The 16,935-nt window shown below is 28.1% G+C and overlaps 1 protein-coding gene across 2 annotated transcripts in view; it reads left to right on the forward strand.

Moving 5' to 3' along the window:
* The first annotated feature begins 22 nt into the window (after positions 1-22).
* The window catches only part of LOC107453225 (guanine nucleotide exchange factor for Rab-3A), a 28,158-nt gene continuing 11,245 nt past the window's right edge, over positions 23-16,935 (forward strand). Inside the window, exons 1-6 of one of the 2 annotated variants that reach the window (XM_016069957.4) lie at positions 23-440; positions 3,564-3,993; positions 5,397-5,559; positions 7,709-7,804; positions 8,438-8,515; positions 13,905-14,135. In XM_016069957.4, coding sequence (XP_015925443.2) covers positions 3,617-3,993; positions 5,397-5,559; positions 7,709-7,804; positions 8,438-8,515; positions 13,905-14,135 — 945 coding nt within the window. In that variant the 5' untranslated portion in view covers positions 23-440; positions 3,564-3,616. Of the gene's footprint in view, positions 441-1,326; positions 1,379-3,563; positions 3,994-5,396; positions 5,560-7,708; positions 7,805-8,437; positions 8,516-13,904; positions 14,136-16,935 lie in introns of those variants that run through there. The other variant, XM_071182823.2, reaches the window with a different exon arrangement.

The raw sequence follows: 16,935 nt of genomic DNA on the forward strand, positions 1-16,935 counted from the left end.
ATCCAGGTAATTTGATCAATTTGCTTTGATTGAGTTACTTACTTTAATTTAACTAAAACGTACGTATGAGAAAATAACATAAAATTATTTCAAAATTAATACATCTCATTATTATTACATTAAAAAAAAACATAAATAATTTGATGCGCTATCAAAAGATGGCGCTGTTGGTTATGTTTGACAACATGTGTAAAAATAAACATAGTGCTGCAACTCTGTATATTAATTGGGAAATGTTGATTAAAGTTATTAATTAAATTTTTAACACTTCCTTCAGTATAAACTTTGTTTCGACCTTTTAAAACTCAGTAGTCCCTCATTTCTTTAACTTCCTAGATTTTTAAATGCAAAGCTTTTCAACTATTCTCCGTACTTCGTATGTTTTCTATTTGTATTGAGAAGGCGTTTCCTTGCTGTGTATACTTTCTTATTTAACGATGGTAAGGGTCTGAATTTAAATCAAATTTCTTATATATATCTTAAAATATCAAATTTATAGCATGCGTTTTAAATGGAAATTGTTATTGACTTCATATTTTTTCGCAGAACAATCATTTCCAAGCATTTAAAATGTCAATAATACCGATTTCGATAAAATAGTAGTCTGATAACATTTTACAGGGATTACTCATTCTTTTGACTATTACCATTGAATAGCGAAATTGTCAAATCCACATGGTGTAAAAAGTAATCTAATGATTTAAAAAGTTATCAATGTTCTTCATTAATAATGGTTTAACTTTGTTATGCTTGGACAAATGTAAACTAAGCAAGAATTTATCTGTTTAAAATTTAGAAAGTATCAATCATTTTCTGTTTATTTTTGTTAAATTGTTAGTATAACATAAATCCAATCACAATATAATTTCCGAAAATTCAAATCTTCATTTCATTAAATTGTGGCTGTTTTAGCTTTGCTTTTTGTTAGTTATTTTTGCTAATTAATTTTTTAAATGAAGTTGTTTAAAAGTTTATTTTACTAACAGTATTAAAAGCATCTTATATTTTTCAATTCTTAATGAGAAATATCTAATGAAACATTAACATACACTACTTGGCTACTTTTGTAATTACTCTAATTTCTAAAATTGCTCTTTTCCTTTTGTTGATTATTTTGATAACCACATAAATCCTTTAAAAGCAATTTTGTTTACAAATCATATATTTTTATTTAACTTTTTGCTTGTAATCTTTTCTTAGTTTAAGGAAACATATTTGTGAAAATTTAGCTTGAGAGAATTTTAAAATTATTTTAATGAAAATTTAGCTATGAAACCAAAATGCTGAGTTTTTAATGTTAAAATCCTCAGTATTTCACCTGGGATTGAAACATAATGGTGGTTCTTGGGAGACAAATTATCACTTGAGCTTTAAAGGAGTATGTTTTAATTTTTGGTAATTCTTTACAATTACAATCCAACATGTTTAAAAGTTAAATATCTATATGTTTATTTATTAAGGTTTGTATTTTTGCAGGAATATCTATGATAGTTTTATCCTTTTTACTGCATAATTTAAATAACTTGATTTGAGTGTTAATTTACAAATAAAATTTATTTTTCACTTAACCACACCCAAGTAAACTTCAATTCTTCTTTCTTTTATTTACTTATTTATTTTTTAGAAATATCAAAATAAGGACATATTTGTTAGGCATCTGCATTGCATTTGACGATTTTTTTTTCTTCTCACCAACCACTTAGGCACATTTTTAATGCCGTCACATGCTTAGAACCATAACCAACATACAAACTCAAATAAAAATGTAATTTAGACTCAAAATAACTTTACAAAATCAAATAAACTATTACTGCCAAAGTATTCATTCCATGGAAAAGAAAAACAGATTTACACTGTATATATTACACTGTTTGGTGCATACTGGTAAGCAAACTGTTACTTAGAAGCTTAGATTCAGTGTTGGTTTGTGTTTTTTTTCGGCAAAGAACAGGTGCATACTGGTTCTAAAATTGTTGCCTAGAGAGTAGGATTTGGTATAGGTCGTCACATGCTTAAAACCATAACCAACATACAAACTCAAATAAAAATGTAATTTAGACTCAAAATAACTTTACAAAATCAAATAAATTATTACTGCCAAAGTATTCATTCCATGGAAAAGAAAAACAGATTTACACTGTATATATTACACTGTTTGGTGCATACTGGTAAGCAAACTGTTACTTAGAAGCTTAGATTCAGTGTTGGTTTGTGTTTTTTTTCGGCAAAGAACAGGTGCATACTGGTTCTAAAATTGTTGCCTAGAGAGTAGGATTTGGTATAGGTCGTCACATGCTTAAAACCATAACCAACATACAAACTCAAATAAAAATGTAATTTAGACTCAAAATAACTTTACAAAATCAAATAAATTATTACTGCCAAAGTATTCATTCCATGGAAAAGAAAAACAGATTTACACTGTATATATTACACTGTTTGGTGCATACTGGTAAGCAAACTGTTACTTAGAAGCTTAGATTCAGTGTTGGTTTGTGTTTTTTTTTCGGCAAAGAACAGGTGCATACTGGTTCTAAAATTGTTGCCTAGAGAGTAGGATTTGGTATAGGTCTACTCAACTTTTCAGTTATAAAATATAATTTTGTGTTAAGAAAATTTATGCAATACTGATAAAATTATAAATCCAAGAAATCTCCATTAAGTTCAAGCCTTGCAGTTGAAAGTGAAAGACTTAAGAGTTTTACTTTCAAAATCTAAAGTTTATGAATGAAACAAAAAAGGGTAACTATCTCCTATCTAAGATTGTTTTAAAAAAATGTTTGAACTTCTTTAACAATTTCAGTATAACATCTGTAGCCTGTGCCTATAACTCTATTACAAAACTTGTTTGCATTGAGCTACCACATCCATCTAAAGTAGCATCAACTATGACTCAAAAGAAATAGTCTGTTAAAAATTTTTTAATTATTTAAATTTAAACTATATTTATGTTACACTATATTTGAGGGTGCTCCTTGATTCTTGCGAAGTTGTGATTGCGGTTGATAGCCAAGCTGGGCAGTGTTTTATTTAGGGGAATGTCTATAGTTTTTTTTTTTTTTTGGAAACCCAATTGTGATTCTGATTGGTTTAGATTTTAGCTTTTTTTTTCTTTCTTTTTTTTTTAAATGTTCATGCATAATTTCGGAGGTCAGTTAGTTCTACGTTGGATGTCGGCTGGTAAGGTTAATTTTGCTTCTGGTCCTGAAAATAACTTCGGTAAGTAAGATAAATCTTAAGTTTCTGTACGAATTGAATCACAATGGAAAAAAAAGGCAGTGAATGACTGGTGTATAAATGAAGATTTAATTAGTAATCGGTATAAATGTCCTGTTTGTGCGAAAGTTCATATTGTGTTCATTGCAATTTTATTATGTTTTGGCCGCCATTCCTGTTTGCACGGTGTTCCGCGTGAACAAGAATGGCGCCAAACAAAAATCACCAATTTCACCAAGGGGGCACCCTCAAATATATTTGTATCAAAATTTCTGGTTATTTTTCCATTAAAATAAATTTTTAATGAAGAGTCCATTGAATTTATTATTAATGCTTAATTTTTTTAGGAGCCTTGCTGTCAACTTAGAAATAAGATGGCTTAAATTTTCATTGCCTAAACATGCACCATGAGATTACAAATAACACAGACGCAGCAAAATCAGCTCCACCCATCTCCAACGGCCATGTCGCAAGAATCCCTACAGATTCTTCGAACAGCCCCTGGAAAGCCTCTTCCAGGAGATGCTCCAGTGATGGAGCTCTGAAGGCTATGCAGGCAGCTTCTCAAAAACCTGAAAGGGGTCACAGTTTTTCTGATTCCGATGAGAAAACTGCCGCTCTGAAGGCAAGAATACACGAAAAGTACGAGCAGCTAGATAAGGAAATGGCAGAGAAAGCTGCTTCTGCCAATAAACTGTTGTTGAATGGGAATACATCTCCTAAAGCAGTCTTAGAACTGGGCAATCAGGTTGTTGAGTTATTATCTCCTGATCCAAGGTATCCTCAATCTGCTTTGTGAACTTATTTTTTATTTGAATTCATCTTTTAATCTGAGTAAGGAAATCACATTGTGGGGGAATACTAACATGAATTAAGCTAACTTGAGCCATTGAATAATGAAATAAAACTAAATTGCCATAATAAACTATTTATTAAAAACTTTAAAATAAAAACAGACCTAGAACATACTTGAACTTCCATAATAGATGGGAAAAGGAACTATGCGTCCTGAAGCTTGCATAAAAACTAAAGTAATAAAATGAAACTTTGAAGAATTGGACTATTGAATTCGAAGGTAAACACACTTTACGAAATTGCTAATCCTACTGACAAGCAGACAAAATTTTCCAGTTAGCAAGAGTTTCAGAGCGCATGCGTTACAAAGCAACAAATAAAAAAAGATTTCTTCTAACAAGTTATTGTTAAATTATTCATCTATGGCCGAACACACATTCTTATTTCATTTTTATTCCTTAAGCTTCCAAGTTGCCCTATATGTTGCAAAAGCATGTAATATATAATAAGAATAATGTTTGTCCTATTGAAGAGGTTAAGAAGCTTACTTAGTTTATTTGGTTTTCGATTTTCACAAAAAAAAAACCAAAAAAAGTTTCTTAGGCAATAAGGAAGGAAAAAAATTTTTTTTTGTTGAAAATAAAAATGAAATTAGTTAATTTTTTCAAGTTTAGCAATATTGGGTAAAGTTGTAGATAGCTACAGCCCTGAAAGTATGTTAAAAGAAATGTAACAGCACACCTAAATAAAATTGAGTTAACAACATAATTTATATTTTAAAACGTGAAGAAAAATACACATTTGATTTAATTTAAATAATTGAAAATATATTTTATTCAGTCTAAAGCCACCATATAGAAATTGTATAATTGCGTCTACTTCAAATTGATAATGTGTACAGATTAATTATGTAATAAAAACATATATGATGAGAAAAAAACTTATTCGGCTGTTATTTTAAACAGATAATTTTTTCCAAAGGGATTTTTTTTATTAATGGAATGAAAGTAATATCTTCTATGAGTATTTTTTATGTTAGTTTACTAAATGTAGCTGGCAACATTTTTATGAGACATAAGTAATTTTTATTGGTTAATTAGTTACCTGTTGGTTAATTAGTTTCTAAAGGAATAATAAGGCTGATAAAAAAATAGTTTGTATCTTTTTAAGAATTTTTAATAAAATGTGAAATTATTGAAATTCAAATTTCATTTGTTGCAACACTAAATCATAACAAATCTGAAATATAAATGCTCAAGGTTCTGAGTGACACTATTTGAAACTAGAATTTTTTTAAAGTTTGTATTTACCAGTTTGATAAAATACAATCTTGCCTGATTTTTCATAAAGCACAGTATTTTAACATGTTATTATTTAATATCCAGAGTTGTTCCTCCCGAGGATACGTGCATCTTTACCACTGGTGGTCCTGCAGGTGTTGTGTGTGAACTGAAAGACGACTCATTGCCAGGACGAAATTCTCTTATGGCTGAAGTCAAAGAATTAGCTTATTCAAGATTGCAGCAGGAGTTGCATAAAGCTCAATTGGTATGAATTATCTGATAGTATGGCTCATTATAACTAGAACAGGGTGCGTAACATTTTTAAAAAGTGCTTGAAGGTGCTTATTTTCGTTTTTTAAAATCCTTTAAAGGTGCTTTTTTCATTGGGAGTTTTTAAAAAGTGCTTAATTTCCTTTTCCGAAAATAAGAATTTTTTTCTCTTTGCCATAAAACAACATCAAACATGGTTTTCACATTGTTCTATTCAACATTTTAACAAATCATTCAAACAGAATGCATTTTGGCTTACCGTCTTTCCGTAGTGTAAAAAAGTGCCAATCATTTTACATGTTAGTAGAAATGCTTGCGGGTCCACATGAGCATATAATGAATTGGATTCAGTGGGAATTCTTGCACTGTCATGTGCAACTCGGCTGCATTTTGCAAGATATTCTCAATTTTAGGCTTCATTTTCCACCCACCGAAATATCTCTATCTTTTTATGGTGGCTAATGTAATCAAGAAAAAGAGTTCTCTTTGTCAGGAACTAGTTATTTTATCATGAACATGTAAAATCTTTGAAAATTATTTTGCATTTTGTTAATGTATATAGTGCATAAAAATATTTTTTAAGTGCTTAGAAAGTGCTTATTTTTTGTTGAAAAATTTGGCTATGCACCTTGTAGAACAGTTCTTGTTAAATTGCTGAAAGGTTTTTGCTACTCCACTGGGAGAACACGGAAAACCTGGAAAATGCAGGGAATTTAAAAATCACCTAAAATAACAGGAAAAATGTAGGGAATTTGGATTCTTTCTTTAGAAACTGGGAAAATACAGGGAATTTTGTTTCTTATTTTTGTCTTTTTTAAAAATAGTGACCACTCAAAACGTATTCTATGTGATATTTACGCATGATATTTCAGCTATGCTAAAATATTTAATTTACTATAGCATTATTTAAGTATGTTCAGCTGTTCCTTTTTTCCCTCTAAGTTCTGATTTTTTTTTTTTTTTTTCATTTTGTAAATCATTTATTATTTCCAGTAACTCTTGCATTATTTTTCAATCATAATTCTATATGTATGAACTAGAATATTTGTTCTGAAATTAAATTCAAAGTAATTTTTCATATACTTTAATATATTCTAATTACTAATCAATGAAGAATGCAGTGAAATTGATTACTGAAGTCTGTTCTGTTGTTTGTGGATTTTGTTGAACTCAAGAATGTGTCTGATTTTAATATTAATATGAAACCTTAGAAAAAGAATGTATTTAAGTGCAAAGTATATATCCTTGAGAAAATCATTTTTGTAGTCAACATCTTTGTGAATTCATCTTTATATACAGTCAAACTTTATATATAGTGAACCTTCATGGGACCGAAATTTCGGTGCACTATAACCGTTCCGCAAACCATTTTAACTAATGGTTCCAACCTTCCCCCTTTTATTACACATTATTTAAATAAATGACCCATAAAGTGAAGTACAAAAATGACTGAAGAATAATACGTAGTTAAAAAAATTTGTTGACTTATATCTTTTATTATCTTCGTCTTGCATACAAAAAATTTTTTTTTTTAATCTTTAGCTGATGAGCAATCCTCCACATCAGATATGGAAACATTTCCCGTCCCTCCGATAATTTTTCATGAATTTATGTTCCGCTTTTTAAACCTGCTATTCGAGCACATAAAAGTAGTCTCACCGAATCGCTTGGCAAATACATCAGATTAGACGTGAAGCATTTGTCCAAATACTGAAAGATTGCAGCTTCTTTAAATGCTGAACCAATTCAATAATGAAGCAAAATGGAAAAAATGCTTATATGCTACATTCCATGCTTTTAAAAATCGTATATATATATTTTGAAGTAGAAATTTCTAGATTATTACCAAAAGAATGAAGAAAATCAGTCAAAGACATAAAAAGTTCATAATATCCCCCCTCCTCTCTTTTTTTGGTTCACTATATTCACAAAAAATAACATTATACGTGTGTAGCAAGGCATGGTAGTGAACATTTCATTCACTATATTGTGAGTTCACTATATTATGACTATTCACTATATATATAGTTTGACTGTATTATGAATTTGTTAGTATAAATATTTTCTATAAGTTTTTAAAGTGTATATTACATTTTTTTAAACAAATGAATCCATCATGGTATACCAAATCTTTTCTTTCCCAGGAATTAAAGCTGAAAGATGAAGAAGTTGCAAGATTAAGTCAAATTCGTGATGAAGTGGGTGCAGAGCTTGAAGAGTTAACTGCCAGTTTATTTGAGGTTAATAACAGTTTTCCTTATTTTCATGGTGAACTTGTATGCAATTTGCTATAGTTTTTCCGATTACCTATTGCTACTTATTTCTTATAGTTTGCTTATCATATTAAGAAATGGTTAGTTGTTGCTTTATTAAAAAATTAAATCAGCCCGTCTTCGATAAAGGCTGTGTGTCTTCTTCCAAAGGTTGTGTAAGGTCGAGTTAAAAGAAATTCATCTTTTCTTCTCTTGTGACTTTGAAGTTAAACTCAAGAGAGAAATTTCATCCACATTACTAAAATATTATTTTAATTTTGTTGCATTTTAAATAACTATATTTTAACTATAATAAGTTTAAATTGGTTTATGGCAAATAGCAACCTTTTATTAACTCTTTCAATTTAAAATTTTTTGCAATTGCTTCTATTGTTTGTTTGTTGTTTAAATATAATTTTAGAAAGAAAAGAAAGAAAGAAAAATTTTATGTTAGTAATTTGAAGAGCATATTTTTTTTTTCTTTCTGAAGAAAATTTAAAATGTTTCTGACGATTTTGTTTTTAATGTCTGGATTCGTAAATTTTTTGTTCGAGTTTTGAGGTAACAATAACTCTGATATAATTTCATAATTGTTTTAATTCTTTTTCTTTAATTTTTTAGGAGGCAAATAATATGGTTCGAGATGCAAATATTAAGCAGTCCAATGCTGAAAAACTCTTGAGAGAAGCTAATTTAAAAGTAAGAACAAGTTTTCCAAGTTTCTTATTTTTTTATTGCTGTTCATAGTATAAGAGTGTTAAATTTTTAATGAAATTCTTCTATACCTGCCTACTCTACTGGATTTTCTAATAGATTAAAAAATAGATTAATAATTTAGGAGCCACCTTTAATTAAAAAATCCACATCTTTTTGCTTGTTTTAAAATTTGAAAGGTTAATTCTGTTAAATAATGAAGTGGGCTTTATATATGGTCAAATTTTTCACTTTTTTAAAACTCCATAGATTTTTTAAGGAAACATTTCCATTTCTTTGTAAATTCAATGATATATTTTCTTTCTTTTTTATTATAAATGTTACTGAAGAATGAGTTAAAACTAATATCTTGCATTATTATGAGCATAGTTATAAAAAAACAAACTACAAGACTCATAATTAAATTTAGTTTTCAAATCAATTGAATGATCTTAACAAAGAAAACCTATTCTCCTTTACATCCAGCTAAACTAAAGCTATTGGAATGTGAAACCAGTGGCAGGCCCAGACTAAGTTCAGAGGATCCCATACTGCAGGAGAAATTTTTCATCACAAATTCTCTTTCTCCTTCATTTCTAAATTAAAATTTAAAGTGTAGAAAAAGTGAGTTCAGACAAATCTAGAGTAAGCCATGAATTTTCAAATACTGAAAGGAAAATTTTAAAATATACAAATGAAAATAAGTTATGAGATGATAACTTAGGATTACACACCGAAGAAGTTCTCTTCTAATAATTTGTTTTCATTTTAATATTTTGTGGTGTTTTTTTCAGCAGTTGAAACTTCATGACAAATTCTAGGTTTGCCTGAACTTACTTTTTCTACACTTTAAATTTTAAATTAGTAATAAAGGAGAAAGAGAATTTGCATCGAAAAGTTTCTTCCTCAGTATGGCATCCTCTTAGGCCGACTGCACTTATGAAAATTTAAAAGCACTGAAAAGGTCAACTTGCGGACTAGTAAGGAAGAGAGCATAATGGAAAAAATATCTAAAAAAGTCCCACAAACTATTGAATTAATAAAAATATATTATTGCAGCATTTTATTTATTTATTTTTGTTTTTAAATATTGTACTTTGAAATTAATTATGAATTTTGCTAATGTACTTATTTTGTTATTGATTATGGAAGAATCCATGTTTGACAGTTTGTTAAACATACCTTCCAAGTCTCCTGTTTTTGAACGGAGACTCTTCGTATTTAAAGACCATCTCCTGTTTACCTATATATTCTCAGTTTTTTCCATATTTATTGAAGAAATTTGAAAAAAATAATAAATTTGGTAATAAAATATCTGCTGATGGCCAAAATGCTTCTTATTTCTAAACTGATAGTACTATTGCCAGTACTGCAGTATGTTGAGTGTTAATAGTTTAATTCAAAATATCTTTAGTTGACGGATCATGATTTAGAGCCCCCTTGCCGTCAGAGTAACCGTGGAAGTTTTTCATGATTTTCTCCATGTAACTCAATTACGGGTTAACGCAAAAAGTCCTCCACAAAGACAAATTTCTCCCAATACTTGATCCAGGAGTTCCTTTGTCTTCTGGATATGGTTCAAAATTACAAGGCTATGGAGTTGAATGTTAGTAGTGGTAAACCTAAAAAATTGAATCATCTTTTTAACGACTGTTACAAATTGAAATAGTTTGAAGTAATTATAAATAATAAAAAATCTTTTCTAGATTAAGATTTATACATATTTTTTACCTCGCTGAATGCAAATGCTAACATTATTTCCAATTTTGAATTTCTATTTCTCTGTTTGAATTACATGATGATTATGCTTGATATAAAACTTTGTACTAGCAATATTTTTTAGGCTAATTGTAATCTCCGTTATTTCATTTCTCCAATGTTGGCAGGTATGGTTTAATGAACTCTTCCATTCTTTCTAATTTGTTAAAAAAAAATTTTAGTATTCAAATTCTTTGAGGTATTTAAAAATATTAATATTTAAAAAAATTTATGTCTTTTAAAAAATGTAAAATTTTTTTTAACACTGAACATATATGTGAAATGTTTAAGAGTATGGTTAATTAGCATTCCTTTCCATTTCCTTATTTGTACACATATGAGGAATATTTGTGACTGAGAAAATTCTGGAAAAATGTTTATTATATTTATATTATTATATATATAATTAGTACACAAAGTTTTGAACTGAGGAATTAATAAATTTTTATGGGATTTCAGTCTATTTTAAATTTTATGTCAAATCTAAAATCTGTGTACAATAAATTTATTATGAAAGAAAAACAATATCTTATTTTTCCCTTTTTTATTTTGCTCGAGCTGAATACCCGTTTTATGTACGAGGAAAAAAATAGACAATCAAAGAATCAGTACTGAACAATGTTACAAAATAGTGCACAAAACTGAAAGAAATATCTTAACATAAATAATTTTAAAAAATTTTGTTTATTATTTATTTTCTTTGCCGGTAGCTTTACGTTATTAGATTAAGCAAAATAAGTTTTCTTAAAGATCTCAACATAATCAAGATTAAATAAATTCTGTGTAATTTTTTATGTGATGTTATTGCTCGTTGTCTATTCATGATAGGAAAATTTTCCACAATTGATTAATTTCTTTTAAAACACGCGAGACTTATCCTTTTAAGGGGGCATAAAATTTTTTTTCACAGTATCTACGTTAAAATAGCATAGTATTGGTTCAGTTTAAATAGGTACCAAATTTTGTCTATATTTGTATATTTTTTACTTATTAAAGCTTTGTCAATTACCATAAAACTAGAAGTGCCTGTTATCAGAATTATTTGCCCTTGACATCAATAATAGCATAGCAGTTTTTTATATTCTTCCTAAAAGAATTAATACCATTTCTCCATTGATTTTACTTTTTAGTTCATAACTTATTTTTTTTATTTGAATAAATACTTCTTTTGAATCAATTTCCATTGTTTTTAAATTATTTAATATTATATAGGCACATTTCAAGAGCATAAATATAAGCAAAATAAACTTAAAGCCTTAGATAAGATAAGAAAACTAATTTTTCGACATAGTTTGTCTATGCTACTACATTCACATTGATCAATAAGTTATTATTGACAACATCCTTCTTATCTTATTTCACAACAATGATTTAATATTGTCCGTTTGACACTGTGTAACGAATTAAAGATATTAAAGTGAATAATTTTTTTTTGTGAAAAATTTCAAACGTTCTTGTTATTTTTGTATGTAACTAATATTTTTCATTTAAATTACTGTTTGTTTTAAAATATTTACTTTTATTAAAGCACATTTTAAAGGAAATCCATAAACAAAATAAACACATGATTTCAGATAACCTTAGACATACTAATTTGATGACACGATTTTCCTTTTGCTGTTTAGTACAAAGCTTATACTTTTACTTCAATTAGTAATTATTATGAAAAATAATTGTCATTAGCATCTATAATAACTTTGGTGCTTTTGATAATAATGTTATTGTCCTCAACGAATTAGTACTGTCCATCAATTTATCTTATCACTACATAACTTATTTTGTTATAACTTCAATTACCATTGATTTTAAATTATCTAATATTATATAGAAGCATTTTAAAAGCATAAGTATAAGCAAAATAAACTTTTAACTTCAGATAAAATAGAAATACTCATTTTTTTCACAGCTCTCCGATACTACTACATTTACATTGATCAATAAGTTTACCTTACATACTAAATAAAAAATAATTAAATGTTGAAGGATGTGCAATAAAATGTTTTTTTTTTTTTTTTTTTTAAATATACAAACGATAAGCTGGCAAATATTACTGATGTTATCAAACAACACTGATTGAACCATTTCTAGAATCGACCGTTAGTTAACTTTATGAAATTCTTGATTCGAGAACAATGAATCTCCACATCCCTTTAAAGGAGCATTTTATTTTAATGTATGGCCATATTGTTTCTAATATTTACAAAGTTATAAAGCAATTTTTCTTTAAATGATTTTGTTCAATTCTCTCATATAAAATACTACTCAGTGGTAAGAAACTTAAGTGTATCTTTTGTAGCTAAAATATGCTTAAATACTACAGTGATTTTACCTCCACCATAAAGATGGACTAACCCATATCACAGGACCATTTATTAAGTTCATTTTGTTATGTGAATTTATTTAGGTTTTATTTGTTCACTTATTGTCTGCATATCTTTCTCAATTCAATATGATCAAAAATATTAATCTTGTTAATGCTTTTAATTAGTAAGCATTTATAAATAATTTTTATGTAAATCTTAAAAAAAAAAAAAAAGCATCCATCGCAAAAAAAACTTATTGCAATTTCAAATTGCAATAAGTTTTTGCAATTTAAATTATATATTTGAACAAAGATTGATTGCAATTACATCTTTGAACAAAGGGATTATTAATTTTGTAGTGTACCACTACAAAAGTGTCTACCTGTACTGTAGTGTGTCTACCACTACAAAAATACCATTCCAATTCACTAGTATATATGACATGTTAACTCGTTTCTATGGTGGGGTACTTTTTCATAGATGAAAGTTGGCATTTTCTGTAACTTCTCTCCCCACAAATTTAAAGAATAGAATCTAAAATTATGCGCTAAATATTTTTGAGATTAATAATAAATTTAAGAAAAGTGTTTTTTTAATCCCCTGCCAAAAGCAAGTTACTTATTTATCATGATTGTGTAGAAACTTTGGAAATGTTTTTGCAATTTATTAATTTTATGTATATGAAGAAGTTTCAACAATAGGAAGAAACTTTTTTTATTGGTGTGTTTTTTTAGTTCAACAAAAAGTGATTTAAGTTATTTTTATGACTTAAAAAGTGTTTATTTTTTGTTAAGAAAAATTTGACTATGCATCCTGTTTCCCCTTTTGTTAAATTTTCTTGTTTTTAGATTATAGCCTATTAGGCTGAGGACAAGCTTGGAAAAAGCAGCTTTTCGTCCCTCAGTGAAATAGATATACCACAAAAACAAATTGAAAGAAATGTTATATTCCACAAGAACAAATTGTTAAGATAAGGCATTCTACATTCTAATTCCTCATAAATCTATCACTCCTTATCTCCCCTTCTGCTGACCAAACAAGTGGTCCTCTCGCCGTTCAAACCCCCTTCCTCTATCGTCCACCATGTAAAAGGGGGTGACCACAAACGATTTGTAGCTTACAAATTAGCAATTTGTAATTGTGGGATATCTATTTCACTGAGGAAAGCAAAAGCAGCCTGTCCTCAGCTTTAGGGAAAAGTAATCCAGTTATTGATTATTATACTTTTTCAAGTATTTTAGATTTTATTTTTAAAAAGAAGAAAAATGGGTTTGTAAATCGATATTTGTGAGTGATAAAATAATAATTTGAAATAAGTGCAATAAATCTTGTAGATCGAAGTACTTCAAGCTGAGGTTCAGGCTCTTAAAACACTTGTCATCACTTCAACGCCAAGCATGCCAAATCCTCACCTGCACCCGCAGATTGATAAGCGCAGTAAGAGATCGTTATTTTCTCCTGGCCATAAGAGGTCTCCCAGTAACTATGAGCTCTGCTCTTTTAAGGATTCACCTCCTGGTTCTCCCATCAAAGATCTCACAGATTTCACTCCTGATAATTATGAGGTTTGTTTTCTATGTTTCTTTTTCTTAAAAAAAAAAAGTAAAACTTTCTCTTTCGTCTCTTTTTTTTTTTCTTCTTTTAGATTGCTTTCAGAAGCCCTTTTTTTTAAATTTTTTTTTTAAAGTTTTCAGTTCTTGAAACAGTTAACTGGTTCGAATTGATCTGGAATTGCTCTTTGCTGTACAGCAACATGTGTCTGCTGGTTGTTATTTGCATTTTTATATTTCTCCCAGTTTGTCTAGTAACATAAACATTTTCAATAATTTTCATGCTGTCTTACTGTATTTGTCTGCATATAAATGGATACCGTGGGAAAAGGACAAACCAAATTGCAGAACAATTGGTTTAAAATAGAACAAAATGGTATTTTTCTAAAAGAATGGTTGGAGTCGGTGGTTGTTGATGTATATTCTCCAAAGTGTGGTTTATGTTGTGAAAGTTTTGAAATATCGGAAAGTGTTTTCACTCAAGTTTAATTTCATCATAAATTGAAAAAGAAAAACATCTTTTTTATAACTTCTAATATAAATTACTAATTTGAAATTTAGTAATACTAGACAAAAGTTTTTTTTAAAAAAAATGAGGTAAGGAGATTTGAATAATAAGGTTTTTAATTATGAGTTAAAAAATTAAAGTTTGGTTTTATAAAGTGAAAATGTATTCTTTTTTGAAGAAGAGGGGCTCCATTAACAACGGCAAATAGTTTTGAAAACCATCTCTTTTGGTATTATTATTAATAGATACAATTTCTTTAAATTATACAGAAAGGCATATGTTTATTAATTTGTTTATGTATATGTGTCAATGCATAAATTGTTCTTTATATACAAAATCAGTCCCTGACTGAATTCATCATCATAGTTGGCCAGACAGCCCAATGTGAGCCAATGCCTTCCTCTGAAGATTTCTCCATGAGAACTTCCGATTTATCTTTGATCTCCAATTCTTTTCATTAATTGCGAGAAAATAAGACTCCACTGAGTCAGCCCATCTCAACCGTGGCCTTCCCCGCTTCCTTGTCCCAGTGGGTCTAAAAAGCAGTATCTTTTTTATTGTATTGTCATCACTCATTCAAATCACACGGGCCATCCAATTCATTCTATTTATTTTCATGTATTTAATAATATCAGGTTATTTATAAATCTCGTACAGTTCAGTTAAGTCTTTTTCTCAAATATTGTGATAAAAGTTTTGTCATTGTCCAAACTTCAGAAGCGTATGTCAAGACCCTTGACTGAATTAGTTGTGTCAAAAGTTATAGTTATTTTTTATTAGTACTAAATAAATTTTGCTACAGTTTCATTTTTTTTTTTAGTTTGGCTTACTTAGATTACTATTTTTCATAAATTTTTTAATCCATATTGAAGGCCTTTGGTTTTTTCAATATGGATTTTTTTCTTCTTTAATTTATTATCATTTTTGTCTGTTTAAGGATTATGCACTTAGCTTTAGATAAGTAGTGTGTAATATTGAAACTGTTAATTTTTTTACACTTTGAAGATTTCGTTCTTGACTTAATGAACTTCTTTTCTTTTTTTTTTGCTTACAATCATGTCTGAAATGTAAATATGTATACATAAATCGGAATAATCTTTTGTTATGTAATAAACTATGGTGTAATCTGTTTTTATCCTAACAGAACCTTATTTTACCCCCTGAACTTACCTAAAATATAAAAAAAAATTGTGCTGCTAATTGTGTTTTTGACTTAAAAAATTGTCTTCTTGACTTAATAAACTTTTTTTTAAAACTTACAATCGCTTATGAAATGTAAATATATATACATAGATCGGAATAATCTTTTGTTATGCAATAAACTATGATGTAACCTGTTTTTATCCTAACAAATCCTTATTTGACTCCCTGAACTTACCTAAAATTTTTAAAAATTGTGCTGCTTTCCCTGGGTCATATAGGCTGCAGATTTTTCAACTAGCTGTCTTAGTCTGCCATTAAGTGTCTTATCACATAATTAAAGTAATCAATTTAATTTTTGTTTTTATTTTTTAATGTAATTTTTCTTAAATTTTTGTTAATAACAATTATGAGAAGATTGCACTAAACGATTTTTTATTTGAAACAAAATTATGATTGTTTAGTAAAGATTAGTAATATGTTGATTAAAGTTCCAGAACTACATTTCACTTTACGAAAAGTAAGGTGGAGTAATGTATCAGGCATTTTTACACAACATTTATTAATACCTTGTATCTGTGCATTCTGGCCTCACTGGTCTGAAGATCATAGCCATGTTTGTGGATCCTCAAACTGTTTTGCATCATATTTATTCTGTCTGTCAACAGGGTTTATTGATTTAAATCAACTGATTTTTTTATATATATATTGATTTAGAAAGTTAAAAAATAGTGTTTTAAATTATTAATACTTTTATTATTTTCTTTTCTTAGTTTTAAATTTTTTTTAAAAATAAATTACTGCATTAATTCATTTTAGTTAACGAAATTAACAATTTCTTTCTTGGTGTGTGTTTAATTCCAACATATTTGATATTACATTTTTAAAAATCTTTTGATTCTTGAGATTGATATTACAGATTAAAGCAAACATTTAATGCTGTCTTAATATGGTCTTGCATAGTTGTAAAAAGTAATTAAACATTAATTTTTTCACAAAACATATCAATAATGTTAATTAAAGTTCTACCCTTTGATTGAAAAAAGCAAGGAATTAAAATCTAGATTATATTTTATTGGTGGAAAATGTATATTTCTAAAAATTGAGGTTATATTAAAAAGAAATTACTCAAATATGCCGAAAATAGTAGAGGAAAAAATGCTGATG

Source organism: Parasteatoda tepidariorum, chromosome 4 (genome assembly GCF_982258835.1).
Source record: "Parasteatoda tepidariorum strain Cologne lab strain chromosome 4, Ptep-v5.0, whole genome shotgun sequence".
Classification (NCBI taxonomy): domain Eukaryota; kingdom Metazoa; phylum Arthropoda; class Arachnida; order Araneae; family Theridiidae; genus Parasteatoda; species Parasteatoda tepidariorum.